Consider the following 25,337-nt stretch of genomic DNA (forward strand, 5'->3'; position numbering starts at 1 on the left):
ACTATTCATTAACTATTCCACAATTCAAGTGCATCATGTATTCTCCATTTACCTGTCAGGTGAGAAATAATCATGATGAATTTATCATCACAAAGTCATATCAATTCCATTGTTCACCCACCATTTACTGAGGTCCTACCACCTACAGGCAGGGTGACGGTGTTGGGGATACGGTGGAGCTTCTACTCCAGTGGATCCCCCCACATCTTCAAGGGAGATGCTATTGATTAGCAGCTGTGGCACACATTGCTGGATGCCACCCCATATCCAGTTCCCTTTTCTTCCTTAATAACAGAATGCTGATTTTATTTAGGGGCAGCAATAGGCCTCACTAAGAGACATTTCCCAGCTCCCCCCTTGTAGGGAGATGTGGCCAGGTGGCCAAAGTCTGGCTAAAAGATGTATATAGAACTATTATAAGGGGATTGAGGAAAGCTGTGTGGGCAAAGAGAGTTTGCTTAGCTAGAGGGAGGTATTTTTGTCCTCTAGCCTTTCCCCAGGCCTAGTGCTGACATTACAGATAGACGGCTAGAGCCAAAATGACTCTGCACCTGTGTTGACCTATGAGGTGACAGCAAGGAGGAAGTCACGCACACAAATACAGGATCTGAAAGAGAGAACAGGTCTAGGTCCCCGAGGACTGTAGACTCCTCACACCAGCACTAGATTGGCCAACCTCTGGAATTCTTTCACTTAAGAAATAAATGTCTTGTTTAAGTCACTGTTGTTTTAAGTTATATGAAGTTAAACACAATTTTTAACTACTACAGCAGCTTAGACATCAAATAAAACCTATCAGTTAAGGACTCTCTTTTTGTAAAAACTTTAATATGGGGATTTTTTTCTTCTCTTTTTTTGTAAAAAGAAAATCAGAATTTTGGCTATGAATGGGTGAGAGATGAAGTTGTAAGTGGGAAGAAATGTAGGAGTTTAACATTGATAATAAGGTGGTGTGGGGGAGGAAGAAATTTTCCTCTGGCCTAGGTTCTTCTGGCTGGCCTAAGAATTAAATTGAGACAAATTAATGGGACAAAGTCAAGTTTAATTGCATATGCATGGGAACCCCACATACATGAGAGGTTGAGACAAAAAGGTAAAATGAGGCATATATGCCATCTTGACCTAAGGAATGGGATAGGGGCCTGAGGCTTCTGAGGAGAGAAGGGTAATTCACAGGAGGATAAGAGCAGATGTTCAGTAATTAGAGGTTTGCCCTGCCATACAAATAGGTCATAAAAAGTTATTTCTGGTAATAACTCTTAATTTGGGCAAAGCCCCAATTTAAATTCTTGAAAGGAGAGGTAAAAGTTTCTTGAGCCTGCAGGGTCTTGATTGCCATTAGGTCAAAATATTTTACATGCCAAAGTGGCACATCCTGGGAAAGCCTGTTCTGAACCTCTTCAGTCCTGCCTTTGAAACTTCATGAGAAGCTTCCCATTCCAGAAGTTGGATTGGTAGATTGCTCCATCGCATTGAACCAGACTCTCAGTTTAGACAACAGGTCAGTCCAACTAAACAATAGTGTCCAATTTCAGGAGGTATTGAGGCAGGTGGGCTCCCAACATTAGGCCTATGGTACAAGCAATCAGGTCTTTAATAAGAGGCATTTCTATGGAAAGAAAAGGAAAACAATGGTTAATGACTGGAGCAGACTATAATCCCAGTTTCTGAGTTCTGAAGGCAGTCAGTCAAAGATATTTCTAGATGTCTGCCTCAAGGCATTTTCAGATAGAGTGAGGGCCAGCAGGGGCAATCCAACAGATTTTCCTAGTTTTCAGTTTGAATGTCTGATGATCTGTCTGAATGGCCCATACAGCAACAGGTATAAAGATTCTCCATAGATAAGCCATTGTGATGATTTCTCTGAAATTTATATCAAGTTGTTCAGCTTCAGTTTGCAGGGCTTCAGGAAAAAGGGTAGTTTTAGCTCTGTGATTCCAAGCCAAAAGGTGGGAGAAAACTGGATATGTTAATTTGGAGGGTTGTAGCCAGGTACTGGAGGAAACTAGAAGAATTCAGGATCCAGTCCAGTTTACAGGTAGTAAATAAAACCTTAAAAGACAATGAACAGCACTAGAATCTAATATCCACAAAGGTGTATTATAGTTTCTATTGAAACATAATTTTTCTCTCTAAAATCACCCCCATTTTTATCAAAGACAATCACAGTGAAACTAATTTGTTTGTAAAATTAAGTCTAGTTTCAAGAAATCTGGCTTGCTATTTTCATAAGTGCAGCAAGAATAGCAATTGATCATATAGGCTCTTTTAAATCTGCTTTGCTGAAACCTTGCACAAGGAATCTCCAGACTGAACTTTCAAGATCTCTCAAGGCCAGGAAACCAAGCCAAGAACTTGGCATTAGACTTGCCTCCCAATACCTACAGATTTGTGTGAATTCCTCTCTTCTTGAGGTCCCCAAGATACCCTGAGATTCCTACACCTGCAAGGAAGTGACCTTTCTTACTCATCTTGTAAGGCTGCTGGGAACCACCTAAGAAGGTACCAGGCTGATATTTTCAAGGCACTTTATTGGCTTCATAAAGTCCATCTTGGTTCCTTAAAGCTATCTGGTCATATCTGAGTCCAAGCACATTCTCTCTCAAATATGACATTCCAGTCAAAGTCTTGATAATATAACTAGTTTCCAGTTGTGTCCTGCTATAAGGAGAACAGATTCTTATCAAACTTGTGCAGATAACTTTTCCATGAAAATAAGAATACTCACTAAATTTATGAATTCTGGAGGGACCAGATAAGGAGAAAAAGAAAAGTGTTTCAATTCTGCTTACAAAGGTATAACTTACCAACTGCTGTAGTCATACTTGTCTTAGGAGGAAAAATAATTCCCTTATATCTGGAAAACAAAGGATTAAAAAAAACAGTAATATTTTAGAGAAAAAGTCATAAAAATTATAATCATATTTATCAGTTCATTCAGTCCTGTGAAATTAATTCTTGTTCAGCTAGAATCCAGCTCTTCCACTAGTCCTCTCAACTTTGTCTGATGATGGAGGGTGATAGAACAGTGATAATTCCAAGAAGTTACAAGGTTTTCACTAAGGCTCATAGATTTACCCAGTGAAGTGGATGCCTTGATTACTGGAGATTGTGAAGTGTATCCCAAGTGGGAAACACATTTTCTAACAGTTTTCTTTGCCAGTGTGAGGGCATCAGCCTTGCAGCAAGCGGGAGGGGGCTGGGGGGAAGGGCGGGTTTAACCCTTTGGAAAACACACATACAATAACAAGAACATACTGATAACTTATACTAAGTGGTAGTTGAATGAAGTCCAGCTGCAGGTGCTCAAAGGACCCAGAGGGAGGAGTTCTGAAGCCTCTGGGGACAAAAATAGTTTTTGCTATAACAGGTGAAGGAATGCAAAACCTGAAAAGTGAGGTTTGCCAGGGAGTCAGGAAGAACTAACCAGCCATCTTGGGTTTCCCATAGCCCTATTTGTTTAATTTACAGCTATTGTTTACCTATCTTAATTTTTCTGATTCAGGAGCAGACTGTTGCCATGTTACAAGAACATTAGGATAGCAAAAGTCTGGCGATGAGGGTCATTTTTTTTTTTTTTTTTTTGCAGAAGCAGAATAGACTTCATCCATATATGTCATAACCTTTATGAATTCTACTGTTGCTGCCTTTGCTTGAAAGTCAGCTAAGGTGCTTTCCTGCTATTTAATGTGAGCCTCGATTTTGATGACAGACAGCATTTTATACCAGGATATATTAGGATTTTGGGAAGTTCGCCAAAAATATCAAAGAGGTTTTAAAACACTCACCTAAATGGGATCACAGATTATCAAACTTAATATTTAATTATCTGTTTAACCAAAGTGACAAAAAGATTTCAAAGACAAATATAAAAGGTTACATAGTTGCAAAACTTTAGCTCTTTTAATAAAAAAGATTCAGCTTTTAACATAAAGCACAGAAAACAGTTCTGATAAAACACAAAAAGGTAAGGAAAAACCTTTCATAATCTCTTATCAGGAGCAGACCAATATTCCAAGAATACTTTGTTCTTTTAAGAGATGAAAAGAAAATTAAGTTCCAGTTTTATATAAATACACTATTGATATTATTTTTAAAATTCTTAAAATAAAAATTTAATTTTAGCTAACTTGATCACGCAGGGTAAACTTTTTTCTTTTTTTTAACTAAAAACACACATTTTTATACTAAGATCTTTCTCTTATTATTTTAGTAGTTTTAATTATATATTAATTAGAAATTTTTAACCCTCAGAAACTTTAATTTCCAATAAAAACTAAGAAGTTAGCAACTGTGAACTATTTGCCATACCAGTATTCTTTAGGTCAGCAAATTTATGATTTCATAATTTCTAAAAGCATATGCTTCCTCATAGTATAATCTCCCAGTAAAGCACAAGACATGTTTACTAACAGATCCAAATTTACCTTTTAGTTTCTCTGTAATAACAGATCAAAAGTCAGTAAACTTAGACTTGTTTAGCAATTAACATTTCAGTATTTTATCTTATTTGGAAATGATCTAGACATTCAGTGAATTCTCAAGATTTAACTTAGAAAAACTCTAAAGTTTCAAGTTACTAAAAAGATCTTGGAAGCTATTTTTAAGTGCATATACCATAACACAATTATTTTTAAAAAGTTCACTTAAAACTCTTTTTATTTTACTTACATCTATTTGGTTTAATTGTTCCAAATAATTATGTTTACGTTACCTACCAGAACTTCATGAGACATTAGACAAAGTCAGCCATCAATTTTTTGCTGCCAAATTTTATAAGAGAGATCGCACGAATTTGTTTCACTTTTAGTAAATCTAGGTAGAACAAAAGTTTTATATTTAATGCTGATAATTCTAAAGATATACCTACTTTAAGTAAACTAATAGACTTAAATTAGCTTTAATACCAAATATTTTCCTAGGTCACATGATCTTGAAATTCATTTGGGTTAATTTCTAATATTCTTGAGAGTATACTCAATTTATATAGCACTTGTTTTTTTTTTTAAGCCAAGTGAATAGAGCTCTCATAAATTAAATTTGATAATGCCATTTAGAGGTAGAAAAAATCACATATTTACAACATGCATATATATAGATACACATACATAGAGACCCTATAGCTATCGTTCTAAAATTACTGCCATGAATCAGCTACAATAATACAAAGCTCACTAGTTATGGAAGAATACTTATATTCAAATTGTGTTTCTGGCATATGGAATAAATTAAGTTTATCTGTTGACATGGCTAACGCTTTTTTCTACTAACATTTGTGGAGAAGACATTTCAAATGCTAGATTTGAGGCAAGGGTGTTTCTATAGCTGTTTGCCTCTTTTTTCTTTTTCTTTTTTTCCTTCAGTATTAGGAATTGGGGATGGTCCAGCCCAGAGAGGTAACAAGCCTTCTGAAATAAATAGGGGAGGTTTGGGGGATTGATGAAAGGAAACGGGGGGGAATCTGAAGTGCCTCTACAGCTGCATTTCCAGTTTTGCAAGGATTTGTAAGATAAGGACAGCTGCTCTCAATTCCTTAGAAATTGGGTTGTAACTCAAACAACATCATAGGTTGATCTACCCACCCAATTACATCAGCACTAATTTGCTTCTTTCCTTCTGGGTACATAGTTTTATTTTAACTTTGGGAAGAAGGCCTTTAAAAAAAAATCCTATCAGGCTCTGAATATCAGCTTTCAATTTGGCCGTTTTTCACGATAGGGCTACTAACAATAAAAAATCCCTCTAAATATCTTGCCAGTTTTCAGCTGGGGGACATAGTAAGTATTTATCACAGTACTAAACAACTCTATGGACTCAAGAGGCATCCTCAAAGGTTACTACCTTCCCAAGATCCAGAATCACTCCCAAAGACAGCCAAAAGACAGAACCAAAAGCCTGCACATCACAGGCAGACAGAAAGCCCAGCCAAGCCCTTAGGACACAAAACAAGACAAGCATGAAGGCAACAGCTATCCCTGGGAGAGAAAGGGTCAATAACCAGCGGGTCTGGATTTGGAAAGGAAGGGGCAATGTGAAAACTGCATTTTTGTCTCTTGATTAGGAACTATAGAGTGGCCATTGATCTTTCTAATTCTTTTCTACATTTGGTAGGATCTTCTAAAGTGGAGGTAAAAAAAAGCTTTATTATTCAAAAGATCTGTTGTTGTCTCAGATTCCTTGGGTGGACATCTAGGACGTCTGCAAAAGACCTTGCATAGGAAGGGCTGAAGGTGGCAGAGCCTGAGTACAGAGTCCAGCATAGTGAGCACTACTGCCTGTCCCAGGTGCTTCTGCTAAATTCATTTTCTGGCTTTCTGCATTTATATGAATAATCTGCATACTCCTTGAGACTAGACTGGAGTGCTCTCTGTAAATCTTAGAGGAAAAGGGAAACAGGCAGATGGGGCCAGATTTTAAGAAGGGGGTTTTACACTGGATTTTGTTTTAGGTCTAAATTTTTATTTTTTCATCTTGTTAGGTAGACCCTAAGTCTAGCTGTTATATATACAGTTTTTTTCTTTTTCTTCTTAAGTGCTAAACAATTGTACTTCAATGTCCTGATTTTTATAATATCTGTAAATGTCTGAAGGCAAATAAGAAGAGGTCTGAGTGGACTTTGTTCTAATTTCTGTTTTTTCATCTTATTAAGGGAGTCTTAATGGCTAGCCGTTATACCAACATGTGAGCTCTCTAAAAATTTTTTCCAGTTTAGAAGTTTTTCCAATGCAAAGGATCCATCAGCTGGCCATTGACAAGTAAGTTCTTAATAGCAACTCAACCCAATAAGCCTTTTTATGGCTTAACTATGGATGCAAGAGGTGTCCCCAAAGGAGACTGGGAAGGATGAAGCCCTCCCAAGATCCAAGAAGTTTACTCCCAAAGATAGTCTTAAGACAGAAGGACCTCTTATGACAAACTCCCTTGAGAGCTGGCACACTTGGACAAAGAGACTCAGAACTCCAATCTATTTGATTGGCTACCAGTGCACCCTGGTAAATGCACCTTCTGGATTGGCAGAGACCAGAGAGAATTTTCTCACTGGTCAAAAAGCCAACCTCTCAGGACATATAACGAGGAAAGAAAACCTCATACTGTGAGCCGGTTCAAACAGGGAAACCCTTCCAGACAGCAAAAGCCGTGAGCTGACTTTGCCTATGGAATTTCCTTCTAAGGACAAATGACACAATAGAAAAGCAGTGACCATCTCTGGGAGGAAATGGATCAAGAATACTCTACCAAATTTACCAGAGTTGCTTAAGTTCAAGAAACCACTTTTACAAATATTTTCTCCTAATGTAAATTTAGGAAAGAGAAAAAAAAGACTATTACCACTGTTACTTCCAAAAGACCCTGCAGCAGGCAGAGATCCAGGAGCCTGCCAGCGCTTGCCAGATGTCCCAAGATCTCTCAGCTACAGCAGCCTCAGAGGCAGCAGAGTCCATCCAGAGAACTTTATCCTGCTGACCACTCCAACTGTGTGGAAGGAAGGAATTTTCCTTTACCTCCTAGGTTCTTCTGGCTGGTCTAAGAATTAAACTGAGACAAATTAATAGGAGAAAATCAAATTTAACTGCATACATACAGGAAGCCCACATACACAAAAGGGTGAGAGACCCCCACATACATGAGAGGTTGAGACAAAAAGGTAAAATGAGGCATATATGCCATCTTGACCTAAGGAATGGGATAGGGGCCTGAGGCTTCTGAGGCGAGAAGGGTAATTCACAGGATGATAAGAAGAGCAGATGTTTAATAATTAGAGGTTTGCCCTGCCATACAAATAGGTCATAAAAATTTACTTCTGGTAATAACTCTTAATTTGGGCAAAGCCCCAATTTAAATTCTTGAAAGGAGAGGTAAAAGTTTCTTGAGCCTGCAGGGTCTTGATTGCCATTAGCTCAAAATATTTTATGTGCCAAAGTATCACATCCTGGGGAAGCCTGTTCTGAAGGCCTTCAGTGCTAAGGAGGCTGAGGGAGGCAGAGGCCAACGAAGCATGTTGAAACCACCCAGGAAAAAGGCAGGAACTGGGCACAGAAGACCAGGGGCAAGGCTCCAGAGATAAAGGGGGACATTCAGGTGCTTTATAGATGACAGTGACAAAGAAGCTTTCCCCAATATCGCTTTGCTCTGTAAAAACATCAAATGCTAACTTCTCATTTCACCTGGATTATTCCCATGAAGCAGGTGAAGCCAATTTCTATCAGGGCGGAATCTTGGCCAGTGTCCACGGGAAGGAGCCTGCCCTCTCTGCCTCCCTTAGCCCTACGTGCAAAGGAGACCAAATCCGCTGGAAATACAAGCACAGGCAACTTCCGTAGTCCTAAAATTTAATGGACTTGCTACCGGTCACACTGAGAAAGGAGGGAAATTGAGCAGGAATAGTAGACTCACACGACATTTCTAACAGGGCTGCTTTCTCTCCACTGTATCCTGCTCTTAGCCCAGTATATCCACCTTACCACCACCCTCCCCCCCACACACACAAAAAAAAGCCTAGCTGTTTTTTCTTTAGCAAACCAAACAAAGCCAGGCACTCAATAAATATTTGTTGAATGAATGAATAAATCAATGCATGGCTCACGCATGAAAAGCTTCTCAATAATTCAAAAGCAAAACTAAAAATCCTGTTGTGCTGTTGTGTTAATGAACTCTGAACAGTTGGTTGTTTCTTGGCAACTGCAGTTTTCACAAGAATGAGATTAAATGGCTTTTTACATCCTGTGTTTGGAAACAGAACAGGAGGTTTTGCAGGAAGTAGGCTCAGTTTGAATCCAGTTGAACAGGTATATGACTTTGTATTGTGTGTTTTTCTTTAGACAAGGAGAAACCACTTTTCTTCTTTGTTAAAGAGAATGTTTGAGCCCAAGGAAACACAAAAAGCAGTAGCAGCACTGGGTCTGTTACTTAGCTGTATGGTTTTGAAAGAGTTCCTTTTCTGGATCTATTTCAGCATTTATAACCTCAGACTGGATTAGTGTATTTTAAATTCAATGAGGCACTAATTTTTTTGAAAATGTAATGAAATTTTATCAATGCTCTCCTCCAAAAACGTACATACCCAATTTTGCATATAATTTCAGGGTATTCAAAGTCCCCCAGACATCCATGAACTCCCCCAGATTAGGAACATCTGGACCAGATGCTCTCTAAACTCTTCTGGGCTCTAAGATTGGTTCCACAAATTTCTAACAGTAAAAAAAAAAAACCCCAAAAAACAAAAAAAAAGTAAACCACTTACACTATGGTTTTCATTCTAAAATCAACTATATTGTAAAAGATTCCTGATTGGAGCAAGAGACTTTTCAAGCCACAGGTTCTTCTTTAAAATGTGGCAGATACGTAAGCAGATAAAAGTGTGACAATCTGGTAGTATGTACTGAATATAGTAATTATCCTTTTATAGTGTTAAGTTAAAATTCACTTCAAAACACAATTACAAGAGTACTGATTCTTCTCAAACAGCAGGTGAGCCTTCCTTGAGATAAAGACTCAGGGCACCAGGGACATTCTGGAAGCAAAAGAATGCATAAAGCATGTGATTTTGGAAAGCAGTTTTATTCAAAGTTTTTTTTTCTCTTTGGATGAGAGAATATTACCTTCACATTAAAATACACAGATACGTCATGGAGTAAACTTCAAAAAGTCCTATTTTTTTAAGATAAAATATGACAGTTCAAAAAAATGTCCTGCTTACTCATTCTTTGTCCCATGCCCAGGGGACACCCACTCCAGCAATTCTCACTCCTTTGACCTGAGTGGTTCTCTGGTGGAAATAGTTAAGAAGCAGTAAATAGGAAAATAATTTAAATAGTATAATAACTTGTGACTTTTCACACAATAAGGAAGATAACTACCACAAAGGGAAGGAATTACCATAAAACAGTGAAGAACTACATGGGTTTCCAGGAGACTGAGGATTAGTTTGACTTCAGCGTTTCACTGCCCCAGGAGTGCTTACACGTGCGGTCGCCAAAGTAAGGTACACACGAGACAAGGCCTTCCTTGTGCTGCAATGACAACCTGAGCATCCAAAATATAATCATTTCTACAAGACCCAAACCAACATCAATTAAAACAAACCTGAATTAAACAGGTACTGACAATTCAGAACACCAGAGAACAAACGTTCCCAGAAATAAATGGGTCTTTAAGTGCTACAGGATTCTATTACAGCTCAAATGGGGGTTGAAGGACGCACATCAACGTACGCATTAACCTCCTGCTTGTCAAACTGACCTACTATGGCATTTATGAGACTAATTACATGCTTCAGGATTTACTCTGTTGGAAGGTTGTGCAAAGCTGTCACTTCTAACACATCTCCGAATCTCCATATCTTACAAAAATTTGTATTTCATGACTTCAAATCCACTTGTTGATAAGGACAAATAAAAGTTGTTCTTAGAAGCAAAGTTGTTTTTGACACGAGTGATGTAAGCTGTATCAGCATATCATCTCATCTGTTGTCACTGATAATACCCAGTAGCTGAGCTGATGACAAACACTGGGGGTGGGGGTGGGGGGCGCCGAATATCAATAAGAACATGTGGAGAAGGAATTACGGCAAATGGACGTTTAGACTATAAATAAATGTTTGTGAGGACTACTCAGTTTGCGTCGGGGCAAGGTGACTCCTTGCTGACCTAAATAGTCGTGTGCCACGTATTGAGGTGTTGATCAACCCACGGACCACAAATACAACGGTGGCCACATAAAATTAGTCCCATATAGCCTACGTGTGTAGTAGGCTGTACCATATAAGTTTGTGTAAGTGCACTCTATACTGTTTGCACAACAAAATCACCTAACAACCCATTTCTCAGGACTTACCCCTGTTGGTAAGCGGAAGCAATGTGTGACTGCCAGCTCTCCGAAACCCCTGGGGCATGAGCTCCTGCCATGGTAAAGGCCACTCTAAGCAGCAGTGGCAAAAGCCCTCGAGAAAATCTTCTGCTGCCAACATCCGAGCGGCAGTCCCCTAGCAAGCGGCTCCAGCAACAGAGGCCTTTTCACTTTCCTTTTGAGGCGGCAGCAGGACGCCAGCTCTCAGTTAGCCAAGCCATCTCTCTTGAGCGCCTACCGTATAAAAAGGTACACCTCAGCCGCACTTATTTCTGTCATCTCCCCTTGCCTGGAACAATAACATGATTCATCTATCACTGGAGTACGTTATGTTATGCTATTATTTTTACTGGCTTATTAAGCGACATCTTAATCTGCATGCTACTGGTTTGTGAAACGACTATAAATCCCACAGCGAACTTGTGTTAAAAACTGGCAAATACAATCTCAGTCTCTGAGCATAATTTCGCGCCCCCCCAAACAAAACAAAACCTCAATAACAAATTAAGGCTATCTTTACTTTTATTAACGTTTGACTTCGCACTTAAGCTGGCGAGGTGGTGAAACGAAAAAAAAAAGTGAGTTTTCCTTCCGGAACGCTCCCCAAGGATGAGCGTTTCTTCCTCAGATACTGTCTTCACATCCCTCAAGCCAGAGTCCTCCTCCCCCGCCTGGGTGTGCAATAACGCTGCCTAACTTGACCCCACAGTTAGACAACCGAACCAAGCTGGAAGGAAAGGGGTGCAGGGCGGGATTCTCCGGCCCCGGGCGGGCAGTCACTCGGGAAGCGGACTTCCAGGGACCCGACTTCGCCACCGTCCCGGTAACCGGGACCCCAAGTGCCACCCCTCCTTGCCCTGTTAGGAGAGAGGGTGAGAGAGAAAGCCTCATTCCACTGCTTCCTGCACAAAAAGGAAACCTAACTCGTGTCCCCAGCATCAGAGCTCACAACAGATGGGCGGTACCACTTTCTCCTTGCACAGCAACGCCACGGTCAGCCTCACCAACTCCCGCCCAGGCCGGAACCAGGCCCGCCCCTTCTTTGGACGTCACGGAAACGGGGTCTTCCGCAGAGGATGTCCCGCCCCTCAGAAGCTCCGAGCTCACAGCTTCCTAGAATATGCCTGCGAGACCCCCATTCTTTTCTTCCTTGCAATGAGAACCTTCTCATGTGGGGTTCTTCCTTATTCTCTTCATGGAAGTTCCGCGTGATCTGCGAGCGCTGACACCCTTTCCACAGATGCAGGCGCCTAAGAGGCAGCCCTGCGGTCTTGACGTAAATTTGAGCGCCGGCGTAGGAAGGCCCCCCCCCCAACCTTCCTCTTGCATCCGCTTTCGTCATTTTTCTGCGTTTGGCCGGGCTCGCGGAAGAGGCACGTGCGCTGCTGAATGGAGCTGGTAGCCGGTTGCTACGAGCAGGTCCTTTTTGGGTTCGCTGTACACCCAGAACCCAAGGCGAGTGAAGACCACGAGGTAAGAGCCGGCGCGCGGAGGGACTACCTAAGGGGAGCAGCAGAAGGTCAGGTCTGGTTCCCACCCGGCCCAGGTAAACATATCACCAGAGGTGAACACACTGTCTGGGATCTTAGGGATTAATTGATGAATTAAAACTCAGGAGACTGAAGTATAAGTTTGCCTTTTAAAACATGGAGTAGGCATTTCATAAGACGAGATGATGTCTGTCTGTTATAGTACACATTTTGACCACGGTGCACGAAGGAAGCTGGTATTTCGGCAAGAGAGTCATAGTTTATGGATTGAAGGGTATCTCCCAGAAGTTGACTGCCGATTTAGATGTTCAAGATTTAATGAAAGGACAGTTTGATCTTTCACTGAGTTTCTGTCCTGGTATTTTACAAAATACTAGAGCTGGATCAGGAGAAACCCCTCATCGATAAAGTGACACCTATCCATTATTATTGGGCTCTTATCGTGGGGCCATTACTGGCAATGAAAGTGTAAAGAAGCCAAAGGTATGGATCCTGCACTAGAGATCTTCCCCGATGTAACGGGGAGAGGACGGAGGAGACAATACATGGAGAAAAATTACAACAAAATATAATAAGTGTCTTAGTAGGTGTGTGAATAAAAAGGTAAAGTAAATTGCCAGTAGTCAAACAAGTAGTTAAGGCATACCCAGGACTAGGAATAAGGTCTCCTAGCTTATAGCCCAGTACTGTTTTTCTCTTAATCCTAGATATCGCCTAGAAACCTGTTTCATTGAGTACTTCTTTAGGAAGAAGTCAAGATGTCAGTCTTGAATTAGCCGGAAAATTGGAAGTATATGACTTGACTAACTGCTTTTGTTTATTTTGTTTTCTGCTCTGGTTAGTATTTTCCACTCTGGTTATTAATCTGCCTTTGGCTGAAAGGTAACATGTTTTGAATACTTGAAGATGATGCTACTGATTGTGTTCTTTTTGTAATAATGTTTCTTATTATGTTCGAGACACATAGTAGTCCTCACAGCGACCCTCTGAGGCAGATACAGTTATCCCCGTTTTACAGATGGGGAACCTGAAGTTGAGATAGGTCAAGGCCACACAGCTAATAACTGGTGGACCTGGGACTCAAATCCCCAGGTGTCTCTAACACGAAGCTCTTAACCATTGTCCAGTCCAATACTGCTTCTAACCCTGGACAGACAGTAGCCCAGATAGCCAGCATTCCTTCTGCAATGTGCACAAGCAGAGGTTATTCCTTGATTTATGGCCATAGTAGCCCCTCAGAAATGTCATGCCTTTCCTCAGAAGAGGATCCCTCCATCCTTATTGACAGAAGGACAGCCTGTTACTGTAGTTATTTGGGAATTAATTTGCAAAAACACATCTTAAGTGTGTTCAAAGAAGTTTGGTGGGGTTTTTCCTCCTTGGTTGGTTTGTTTTTCTAATACTTCTTGATGCATCTCGTTCAATTTGAGTTATGTGTATGTCTGTATATGTATTCAGTTGTCATCCTTTGTACTTAACCTGTCACAGTTATCGAATCCAAATGTTCCATGTCAGGAAGCATAGTGTTCTTGACACCTCATCACTGGTCATTCTCTAGGGCTTGTATTGGTATTAATGGAAACATTCTCTTACCTTATTTTTCTCTGTAGAGCTTGTCGTTATGCTATGTGACATCATATTAATTTGTTTATTGTCTGTCTCCCACAGGAATGGCAGCTCCGTTAGAATAAAGACTCTTGTTTCTTTTGTTCACTGCTATATATTAACTGTCTAAAATGGTGCCAAACACATAGTAGTCATTCAGTAGTTGAGTGAATAAATTCAAATCAGAATTTCAACATTTGAATGAATGAATGGTATGGAAGCCTCACATATAAGTAAATATATAAAGGAGTTAAAGATTGGGGTGGGACCTTTAAATCCCTGTAGTCCAGTTCTCATAATTGTTTTGGAGTCACGGTCCTCAGTGTTGCCTTCGGGTTTCCTTGCTTTACCTTCCTTATTCAATTCTCAGGTTCTTCGTTTGAATCTAGATATCATTGCATAGTTTTTTCTCCACTTGTAGGGCCCATTGGTAGTTTTCATGCATCATGAGAGCATTTGTCTGTTTCTAGAGAAGTATGATGTGATTGTGGTATTGATCGTATATTTTATTCTTCAGCAGAAATGGACACCTGTGGCTGACTTCACTCACCACGCCCACACTGCCTCCTTGTCAGCGGTGGCTGTAAATAGTCGTTTTGTAGTCACTGGGAGCAAAGATGAAACAATTCACATTTATGACATGAAAAAGAAGATAGACCATGGGGCTCTAGTACATCACAATGGTAAGAAAATGGTGTCCTTTAAGATGATAATGTTCAAGTGTTATTACTTTACTGTTGGACTTCAGTTGAACAATTCATTAAGTTTCTGTTATGTAACAGAGTCTGTGCATCGAAATATAGAAATGTGGTTCTTTGGTCCTTAAGACGTTCACAGTCTGTATTGGGAGACAGGAGGGAGACACTTAAGTCAGTCTAAGGGGAGGAGGGAGGAAGCGAGTTTTCACTGAAAACTTCCTTAAAATGACATCTGAATGATCTTAAAAGAGAAGTGTCAGTTTTTAGCCTGGTGAACTTTGCAAGGAGGCAGAAAGGGCATTCCCAGCAGAGCAGACAGCATGAGGAGCACGAGTAGCAGCATCAGATAGTTAACTTTATTGACGGAGTATCATGTACCCAGCATTGTGCCAAGAAGGTACACTGCATCTTTAGTTCATGGAAGAGAAAACCTAGGTAAAAGATGTTATACGTGACTTGCCCAATGTCACAAAACAGGGGACCTAGCACTTGAGCCTGGGTCCAGAGCCTGTGTTTTTAACCACTGGTGTGCATGGGGAACTGTAAACAGGTTAATATTGTGAGAACGTTAAAATGGAGGTTGGGTGGCTGGAGAAGTAGGTGGGGCCAGATCCTGGTGTTCCTTGGGAGGATGAGGCAAGGGATTGAATGGGAGGGAGCAGTGCCGGCTTGAGGAAAGTGCTGGCAGTTTGGGTGTGGGAGAGGTGCTGACTGAGAACAAGCAGAAGGACTGATGAGAGCCTGCCTGATTGAAGTTGGAGGCTATGGATTGCATAACGTCAGTTATAGAGGAAGGAAAATTACTTGGTGTGTGCAATAGAAGGATTGATTTGCAAGGGAACTGAGGATTTGGGTGAAAGGGTAGTTTAAGTTGTCAGCCTAGAGAAAATGGGATGTCAAGGGTCCACGGATCTGAGATAAAAAAGCAGGTGGGTGTGAGTGATCAAAGGGCTGGAAAGATGGGAGGTTGCTGTCAGAGAATAGATTCTTAGAGGTTGAGAGTTCTATTGTGGAGCAGCTCTGGGTGTAACAGTATCCAGGCTGTAGGTGTGAGGGGCTGAAATAAAGAAGAGGCAAAGATCACTAGAGTGGAGGTCAAGGAGTCATGGCTGTGTTTCCCATAATGATGGTGACCTTGCCCAGGATAGTGGCAGGATCAAGGGATAGACTGAACATCTCATTTTTTTTCCTCAGTATTGAACATTTTCTGCTGTTTTCATTGCATTCTCCCAGGGGACAGAGAAGGGGTTTAATGTGTGTTGGAGAAGAAGGAAAAGGGAAAAAAAGAACCTAAAATAGTAGCATCAGTTAGATTAGTACTTAGTTTGGGAAGTTGGTTTCCTGCAATGAAAGGCAGATAGGACAGGTGCCCTTTTTCCTACCCTATCTTCATCTATTTCAGAAGTTCCACACCAAGCATTGGTTTCTAGCAGTAAATAGGGAGTAGTCAATGGCCTTCTTCTGTTAAATGGTTCTTAGTTACTTTGACAAGTGTCTTACTTTTCCTCAGAAGCTGGGCTTTGAGTGATTTCAACATACATTCGTTTCCCTCACTGTCTCCTAATCCTAGTTCACACGGAGAAGGCTTCTCTATCCCTTAGGCGTGGAGGAAATAAGGTAAACAAATCTGGTCTGTCCGTATCCCTCGGTACAGGTGTTCCACAAGAAGAGGACTTCCTTAGCAGGAGTTTGCATGGGGAGTGAATGAAGCAGGCTTCCTGATTTCCTTCATTCCTTGTATAAATCCTGTTTTTCCAGCAGTCAGTTTAGATAAGCTCTTTTCCAGGGAGCAGATGGAGTTATGGGCAGAAGGAGTAGGAAGATGTGGAGAAGCAAAATTTCCAAAGTTAGAAATAGAATAATAGGGAAAGAGGAAAACGTGGGCAAAAATGACTAAAGTCTCCCACTTTGAGAAGAAGGTGGTACATAAGCCCACATATTATTAGTGCTTTTTTAGGGGGTGCAGAAGTATTCATCAGAGATCTTTGGCTCTTTCACTATAAAGGGCAGAGTAAAGGACTGACCAGGAAGCGTGCAGGGCGACAATAATGACCCAGAGGTTCACAATCTTACTCTGTAAGGGACAAAATAGTAAATATCATGGCTTTGTGGCCATACGGTCTCTGTTACGATTAGTCAGCTCTGCTGTTGCAGCGCAAGAGCAGCCATAGACATTTTGTAACTGAATGAGCGAGGCTGTGTTCCTGTAAAACTGCATTTACAAAAAGAGGCCACCAGCCTGATTTAACCTGCAGACGGTAGTTTGTCAACCCCTGAGCCATGGGCTAGTTAAGCTGGGTGACACAAGCTTCAGAGGACAGGGAATTTTATTGAGGGTACATGTGTAATGGCATGGACTGCTTTTGGGAGCTCGAAGAATGCTGGGTTCTTCCTTCACCTCACCTCACTCCAGCCTTTTTTTTTTTTTTCTGCTTTATCTCCCCAAACCCCACCTGTACATAGTTGTATATCTTAGTTGTTCTTCTAGTTGTTCACTCCAGCCTTTTAATGTTTGAGGACAATGTGTCTCCCAGTCTCAGGAGCTGTAGGGGAAATTCATGGGAGATCCAGGCTTCACTTTGGGCAGAGGGGAGTGGAGTGTTTTGTGAACTTTGTGAAAAGATGTAGGGAAATTATTAACCATGAGGAGGAGATTACAGAGAGCATAGTTGAAGAGTGTAACATTTTATAAAATTGTTCTAATAAATTCTTATGACAGTGAGTGAGAACCAGTGAGTGAGAACTGTGTAGACTTTGGGAAAAAGACAGCTCTGGAGTGATAATGATTGGATCATGGATGATCGGGTAGCTGACTCAGTGTTTAGAAAGTAGAAGTTATGTGTCTGTACATGTCGGTTTGTTCCCCAGGTTAGTTGGTTAACCAGTTAGTTTGTTTGACTTTTGCTCAAACAGTCCTAGCCAGCCATCTCCTAAATATGTGATTATGGAAACACAGAGCACGAAAGTGAACTGATCAGTTTGTCTTTTTTTTTTTTTTTTTTTTTAAGATTTTATTTTTTCCTTTTTCTCCCCAAAGCCCCCCAGTACATAGTTGTATATGCTTCGTTGTGGGTCCTTCTAGTTGTAGCATGTGGGATGCTGCCTCAGCGTGGTTTGATGAGCAGTGCCATGTCCGTGCCCAGGATTCGAACCAACGAAACACTGGGCCGCCTGCAGCGGAGCGCACGGACTTAACCACTCGGCCACGGGGCCAGCCCCTCAGTTTGTCTTTATCTGCAGCTAGAGAAACTCTCTGCTGAAAATATTTGCATAGGCTTGAAACTATGTTTTACTATGAAAAAAAGTAATTCTTCACTTAAGACTTTCAGGTACATTTCAGTTATACTGAGACATTGGATGTTTTACTTATCACATCATAGCGTTCAGACCAGAAATGGACTTTGCATTCAAGATGAATATCAGTTTTGCCTGTCTTCGTTTATCCACAGGCACAATCACTTGCCTGAAATTCTATGGCAACAGGCACTTAATCAGCGGGGCAGAGGATGGACTCATTTGTGTCTGGGATGCAAAGAAGTGGGAATGCCTGAAGTCGATTAAAGCTCACAAGTGAGTCCTGCGCTTTCCCATCCGTGGTCTCTGTGTGCCAGTCAAGTTGGGGGCTAACTGTTGGTTTCCTTTTAGAGGACAGGTGACCTTCCTTTCTATTCACCCATCTGGCAAGTTGGCCCTGTCTGTGGGTACAGATAAGACGTTAAGGTAAGTCATTAATGCCCAAAGAGCATCTTCACTAAGTTGTGGTCTTTGTTCAAGAACCCACCACTAGACTATCTTTTACTACAATAATTAGATGCTGTTTCTGTATTGTTTCACGCTGTCAGCCACTTAAAGATATTGTGATACAGGGAAACGTTGAAAGCTAGTAAACCTTTTCATAATGGTAGGAAAAAAATGACAAGCTCTGTATTCAAGCATGCACATCACATTCCAGTCATTGTAAGCTGTGAAGAGGAGAGTGGTCCTAAAAAGAAATGTTTTAGGAGGTGAAGCCTTTTGAAAATGTATTAAATACATTAAATATAGTAAAGGGTGGTGGGAATGGAACCAGGTAATCTTGCTTGATAATAAATATTTCAGATATTGCTATAAGAAAGATGCCACTTCTAAATAGCAATGTATTTAGTAAGTTATCATTTGAGTAAGTCTTCATTATGCTCACCTTGACACCTAGTAAAAGTTAGTGATCGTGCCATAAGTGAGCTTCCTGTCTTACAGAACGTGGAATCTTGTGGAAGGAAGATCAGCATTCATAAAAAATATAAAACAAAGTGAGTATTTTTGTTTGGAATGTATTTTATAACTTGATGGAATGTGAATATATATACACACACACACTCTCATGTGCATTCATGTACACATTTATTTCCCTGCGTGATGGTGGTTACCTCTGAGAGCAAATTCTTTAGGTTACTTTCTTTTGCCATTTTAGATCAGGATTCTTGTTGTGGCTCTGTGACCTACCAGCTGCATGACCTTTAATGATTCTTTGAACTCACTTTATTGCCTAAAATTTAACTCACAAAATATGTATCGTAAGTTTGTTGTGAAGATTAAATAGGGTAGTGGAGGTGAAAGATGGGTAATGTAAATATTTGCTATTTTTATGACTACTATGATCATTATATTTTTCATTTATGAAATAAAAAAGCTTTGTTTTTTTGACTTGCAGATGCTCACATAGTGGAGTGGTCCCCAAGAGGAGAGAAATATGTAGTTGTCATACTGAATAAAATAGATGTCTATCACCTTGACACTGCATCTGTTAGTGGCACCATCACAAATGAAAAGAGAATATCTTCTGTTACATTTCTTTCAGTAAGTAGTCCTTCAGTGATGGAAGCCCAGTGAATATGGTGATGGTCAGAATTGTTGATGACGTTCTGGATGGTATTCTTTTCCTCTCTCCTAGGAGTCTGTGCTTGCAGTGGCTGGAGATGAAGAAGTTGTAAGGTTTTTTGACTGTGATTCACTAACGTGCCTCTGTCAATTTAAAGCTCATGAAAACAGGTATTTTTTGGCCAATCTCTGTGTATGTGTGTAGAGTCTCAATAAATGTTAGGTAGGCAATGCTTTAATAAAGCAGGGTATGTTTTTTATGAGCAACTCCAGAGATAGACGTTTCTACATATGTATGATTTCTGGAGTCTAAAAGAATGGTGGAAATGTTGTCTTCTTGGCCTTAGTAATGCAAAAGTTGTGAAGTTGTCATCAGAACTAGTGATTTGCACAACATATTTTTCCAATAATTTTGTTAGACTTGGGGCCTGAAATCAACCATATTTGAATGGGAAAAAAATATTAAAACAGTCTTAGCTTTGCCCTGGACCACTGTTGCCCTTTTACTTTATTCCCATTGTCCACTTCTTCCCCTTTTCTACCCTGTTTGTCTTTCCTGCAGGAGAAATAAATGGCATTATTGACTTCTCTTTTATTCCAGTCTCTGTTACCTTTTACTGCTCACTGTATTTCTAGGGTGGACACTGAGTCTCAAGAGTAAGTGGTTAAGTGACTTGGCCAAGATGACGCCACTGTTAGGTGATGGAGCTGGGATCCAAACCCAGATTGTTAGGTCTGGCTCTGCCCCTGGTTTTTCCACTTTATAATTTTGAAAAAGCTGATAATGTACTTTAATGTGTTTCACTTGCATTTCTTCTACATGTTAAATAAGTCTTAGTTTTTATTTTCTAAATAACAGTCAGCTTAAGAAATCTCTTTTTATAAATACTCAGAATACTGAAATCGGTATACAGGCCCTAGTTTTCCCTGCACTGGGAAGCGAACACGTTCTTCAAGGCCGGTATTTGGCCGTTCCTTCCTAAGTATTCCTTGAGCATCCATTAGAAGTACCTCACTAGGGATTTGAGATGAACAAAAAAGACAAGAGCTTGCATTCTGGGGCCTCTTATATTGTAGGGGGCAACAGACAGATGCCAAACAAGGAAGCAGGAAGGACATAGAAGAGTATTATGATGTAAGAATAACAAGGGCAAGTTATTTAGATGGCATGATCAGGGGAGAGGGTGTGGGACCTTAGGGATAGAAAAAGAGGAGAGACCCGCAGGCACAGTGGCCCTGGGGGGAGAAAGCTGGTCATATCTGAGGAACAGATAGAAGACCCATGTGACTAGATCAGAGTGAGCCAAACAGTGCATGGCCTTGGGGGCCATGATGAAGAGTCTGGATTTATGCTAAATACCCTTGTAGATTTTCGTTTATTTATTTCTTATTCTGGAAAAATGTAAAGCTGACAGACCAGTTTAAGCACACAACCCCTACAGACCCAGCTTCAGCAGTTGTCAGTTTTTGGGCATTCTTGCTTCATCTATATCCCTAGCCACTTCTCTCTTGTGTTACGTTAAAGCAGATCTTAGCTTTTTGTAGGATTCTAAGCCTGCGAGTAACATGATTTCAGTTACATTTTTAAAAGTTGTTAGGGGGCAAAAGGAAGCTGAGAGGCCAATTAGGCTACTCCATAATCCAGAAGAAAAATTGCAATAGCTTAGACTAGGGGTGGTGGCACTAGAGACCAGGGAAATGGATGCATAGGAGGAGGCCGTGATTCTTCTCTCTTGTCTTTTCTCTCTGTACTGCGCTCATAGTTTCTGGAGGTGAGGGACTTAAGTGTCTTTATTTCCTTTGTGATACCCTAATTATTTATAGTTATCATCTTTTCAACTTTTTCTTAAGGTATGGTTAATAGTGAATTTTGTCTTGAAATTTAGACCCTGAAAATGACTCACTAACTCACAGGATTGTGAAGTATAGTTATATTTTAGTACCGTTCATGGAGCAGTTTGGCACTTGAAACGTTGAAAAATCAGGAGACCATGTGCATAGAAGCTTTATAACAGTATCGTACTGTTCGGAAGAAAGGATCTTTTATGGTGTTAATGTTTCTCTCCTAGGGTAAAAGACATGTTCAGTTTTGAAATTCCAGAACATCATGTTATTGTTACAGCATCGAGTGATGGCTTCATCAAAATGTGGAAGCTCCAACAGGATAAGGTCGGTGACTTAGCACAGTATAAATACACTCTAATGCAAGTCTTATTATCAGTATTGCTCTGAGATAAGATAGGTGGAATTTTTTTAAGGATCAGAAGGCAGAGATCTTTAAATAAACTTTTTACTTTTTAATTCTCTTTCAGGGATTCATCAATTTATAGTTGTAAAGTTAGGGTTCCACGGAGCTGTCTAAGGGGTTGGGTTGGATTGGTGAGTCTGAGCTGTCAGGATTCCAAAACTCCTGCTTTTCCAATCAGAAGTGCTTTCTTTTCTTTTATATTGATGTTCTCTGTAAGATTTTGTTAGATCAAGTGGTTAAGTTCACGTGCTCTGCTTCAGTGGCCCAGGGTTTCGCTGGTACGGATCCTGGGCGCAGACATGGCACCTCTCATCAGGCCACGCTGAGGCAGCGTCCCACATGCCACAACCAGAAGGACCACAACTAGAGTATACAGTTATATAATGGGGGGCTTTGGGGAGAAGAATGAAACAAAAAAAAGAAGATTGGCAACACTTGTTAGCTCCGGTGCCAATCTTTAAGAAAAAAAAAATACTGCCGTTACTAAAAAAAATTTGGAAATTCCTGGTTGATTGTGAAACAAGCAATAGTTCTGAACCAGATAATTGTAAAATTCCCTTCGGTAGTCTCCCTCTCACAGACGCTTGGTTTGTTATTCTTAGTTCTCTCATAAGCACATTCTGTGAATATGGTTTGTCGAGTATCTACTTTGTGCAAGGTTCTTTGTTAAAACCTCGAAATGAGAAAGACATAGTCCCTTTCCTTAGTGAGTTTACGATTTCTTATTACTCAGAAATTGGCTCTGTAGAGGACATAGTCAAATCAATCATGAATCAAGGTAATAGATTTCTTCTGAACAGCATATTTTATCCTCAAGAAAATATACTAAGTTTTAAATTAACGTATGTTATGGAAAAAGAAAAGTAATTATGTAAAATTCCCTTATGTTAAATTGTTACGAATTTTTCTTTCTTCTGTTTTAGAAAGTTCCCCCGTCTTTACTCTGTGAAGTAAACACGAACTCCAGGCTGACGTGTCTTGGTGTCTGGCTAGACAGAGCGACAGATGTAAAGGAAAGCCTGCCTCTGGCTGCACAGCCTTCTCATGGTAAATGAAAGTGATCATTTAAAAAAATCGAATAATCTGTCATCTCTTGAATTGTTGAAGTGGAGGAGACCCAGATAACTTCACTTCATTGTGGGGGAAAAAAGTCTTTACATACACTGTCTGTTGTGTTTTAGTAAGTAAAGAAGAACAGCCCAAAATCAACAGAAAGGAATCTGGCGATGGAGTGCAGGAAGAAGAAAGGCAGTCAGAACCTAACACGAAGAAACGTGGTTCAAGTGGTGACGGTGAGAAGCCAGCAGGAGGAGATAGCCTGGTGTCAGCCAAGAAGAGGAAAATGGCAGGAATGCTGGAAAAAAAGAAGAGAAAGAAGAAGAAAATATGAATGATGCAGTGATTCCCAGATTTCTCTTGAGAAAAAATTTTTAGATGGAATCATTCTTTGCAAATGTATCTGAATTTTTTTTCTTTTTCTAAGTGAAAGCTAGGAATTTCTTCTTTTGGAGAAAATGTACAGCTTAAAAAAATCACTTTTAGGGGTGTGTGTGTATGTGTTTTTTAACAGTAAAACTGTTTTGGTAGGCAACATTTTATATATCATGGTGATATATAGTGTGTTAATGTGTAATATATAATTTTTACTGTTGTATAAAGCAAATAAAGACCTTTCTCAAAATATTGTAGTTGAATAGAAAATCTTGAACACGTTCTTTTTTTTTTTTTTTTTTTTTTTGAGGAGGATTAGCCCTGAGCTAACTGTTGCCAGTCCTCCTCTTTTTGCTGAGGAAGCCTGGCCCTGAGCTAACATGGTGCCCATCTTCCTCTACTTTATATTTGGGACGCCTACCACAGCATGGTATGCCAAGCAGTGCCCTGTCTGCACCCGGGATCCGAACCGACGAACCCCGGGCTGCCAAGAAGCAGAACGTGCGAACTTAACTGCTGCGCCACCAGGCCGGCCCTTAAACACATTCTTTACTAGAGGTAGATAAAAGTGTTGTTTTAAAGATTTTTCTCCTAAACAAAGGATGAAAACTGCCTGCCTTTGGCTTCTTCAAATGGTTCTAGTAATTTTAATGCATATTGTGTTCATTTTGGTAACAAAAGGTATAAAAAGATTTTCATACCAGGAAGTTATGTTAGGACAAACTTAAAAATTGTAGATATATAAAATATGTATAAAGCATATGCTTAAGTTTAGGGCTGTGTGCATAAGAAGGTTATTAGAGAGATTGCCAAACTTCATTAAACTATTCTGCTTCCGAGCTGTGGATGACAAGATAATTTAAGGGCAGGAAAATGACATTTCCAACTTTTCTTCATACATTCAGGCCATCAAAAAAATTCACTTAGCGTACCATCCCTGATGGCCTAGTGGTTAAAGTTCAGCGCTCTCACCGCATTGGTGGCTGGGGTTCGTTTCCCGGTCGCAGAACCACACCACCCATCTTGTCAGTTGCCATGCTGTGGCAGCAGCTCACATAGAAGTAGAACGACTTAGAACTGGGAAATACAACCATGCCCTGGGGCTTTGGGGGGTGGTAAAGAAAAGGAAGATTGGCAACCGATGGTAGCTCAGGGCAAATCTTGGTCTGCAAAAAAATTAATAAAATTCACTTTGCTAATGTAACAAAGGTAGTCTTAAATTCAGCCTTGTTGATTATAATCTTGTCATCTCTTCTTTCTTCAATAGATTACTTGGTGTTTTTAAAAGACACATTAATAGGGGATTCATAGGCTGGGCAGATGTCAAATACCTGAGGCCACCAGGGGAATCCCTCTTGATTAGGCAAAATAAAGACATCTCACACTTGGACGTGAGTTGCCTCTCATTTCATAGGAGGAAGTTATCTAGGAAATGAACCAAGTTGTGTGTCTGACATTTCAGTCTACCTCTTTGTTAACTTTAGGCCTATAAACAAAGATAAATACAGGTTTGGTTTTTTTTGTTGTAAGATTTTTTTTTTAGAGCAGTTTTAGGTTTATATCAAAATTGAGAGGAAGATACAGAGATTTATCATATACCCCCTGCCTCCACACCTGCAAAGCGCCACAGTTATTGACGTCGCTCACAAGAACGGTACATTTTTTACCAAGGATGAACCTACACTGACACATCATAATCACTCTAAGTTCCTAGTTTACCTTAGGGATCACTTTTTGTGGTGTACGTTCTGTGGGTTTGGACAAATGTACAATGACATACACAGGCACACCTCGTCCTACCGTGTTTTGCTTTATTGAGCTTCGCGGATATATTATGTTCTTTGTGACTCACTGAAGGCTCAGATGATTGGTCAGCATTTTTTATCAGTAAAATATTTTTTAATTAAGGTGTGTAGCTTGATTTTTTAGACAATGCTATTGCACACAATAGATACAATATAGTGTAAATATAACTTTTATCAAAAATTTCACGTGACTCGCTTCATTGTGATGGTCTGGAACCAAACTTGCGATGTCTCTGAGGTATGTCTCTACAGGTTTCCCTCACTGTCTGAAAGTTTGCTATACGCGTCTTCACTTTTACAAGACCTACGTTAGTACTTGGTTTTCCTAACTGAAAGAAAGCTGAAGCAACACAATTGT

At 40.2% G+C, this 25,337-nt stretch overlaps 1 protein-coding gene and 1 long non-coding RNA gene across 18 annotated transcripts in view; one reads left to right on the forward strand and one right to left on the reverse strand.

The window, feature by feature from the left end:
- The window catches only part of LOC102148205 (uncharacterized), a 117,523-nt gene extending 105,613 nt beyond the window's left edge, over positions 1-11,910 (reverse strand). For 4 of the 13 annotated variants that reach the window (XR_011429482.1, XR_011429479.1, XR_011429490.1 and 1 more), the window contains exons 1-5: positions 11,795-11,898; positions 10,834-11,079; positions 9,877-10,023; positions 7,330-7,536; positions 2,808-2,857 (exon numbers count right to left, since the gene is read on the reverse strand). This is a non-coding gene — a long non-coding RNA (uncharacterized lncRNA). Of the gene's footprint in view, positions 1-1,021; positions 2,053-2,807; positions 2,858-7,329; positions 7,537-9,876; positions 10,024-10,833; positions 11,135-11,794 lie in introns of those variants that run through there. The other 9 variants (XR_011429491.1, XR_011429486.1, XR_011429481.1 and 6 more) reach the window with 9 other exon arrangements.
- Positions 11,911-23,424, forward strand: PAK1IP1 (PAK1 interacting protein 1). 5 transcript variants are annotated; one of them, XM_014734712.3, is made up of 11 exons: positions 11,936-12,318; positions 13,043-13,172; positions 14,461-14,623; positions 18,088-18,208; positions 18,284-18,358; positions 18,875-18,927; positions 19,329-19,474; positions 19,569-19,666; positions 21,565-21,664; positions 22,667-22,790; positions 22,925-23,424. In XM_014734712.3, exons 3-11 carry the CDS (start codon positions 14,581-14,583, stop codon positions 23,131-23,133), a joined length of 969 nt encoding a protein of 322 aa, XP_014590198.3. In that variant the 5' UTR covers positions 11,936-12,318; positions 13,043-13,172; positions 14,461-14,580; the 3' UTR covers positions 23,134-23,424. The 5 variants fall into 5 exon arrangements, with proteins under 5 accessions (XP_001491487.3, XP_014590198.3, XP_005603622.3 ...); XM_070244076.1 differs by having other exon boundaries at positions 12,194-12,318; positions 14,458-14,623; XM_001491437.5 differs by lacking the exon at positions 13,043-13,172 and having other exon boundaries at positions 11,911-12,318.
- Positions 23,425-25,337: the final 1,913 nt, after the last annotated feature.

The sequence above is a fragment of the Equus caballus genome, chromosome 20 (genome assembly GCF_041296265.1).
Source record: "Equus caballus isolate H_3958 breed thoroughbred chromosome 20, TB-T2T, whole genome shotgun sequence".
Classification (NCBI taxonomy): domain Eukaryota; kingdom Metazoa; phylum Chordata; class Mammalia; order Perissodactyla; family Equidae; genus Equus; species Equus caballus.

Coding starts and splice junctions, on each gene's coding strand:
- PAK1IP1 (XM_005603565.4), top strand. CDS start 12,235: ATGGAGCTGGTAGCCGGTTGCTACGAGCAGGTCCTTTTTGGGTTCGCT. Junction 19,475..19,568: donor CTTCTGTTACATTTCTTTCA/GTAAGTAGTCCT, acceptor CCTCTCTCCTAG/GAGTCTGTGCTTGCAGTGGC. Junction 22,791..22,924: donor GGCTGCACAGCCTTCTCATG/GTAAATGAAAGT, acceptor GTTGTGTTTTAG/TAAGTAAAGAAGAACAGCCC.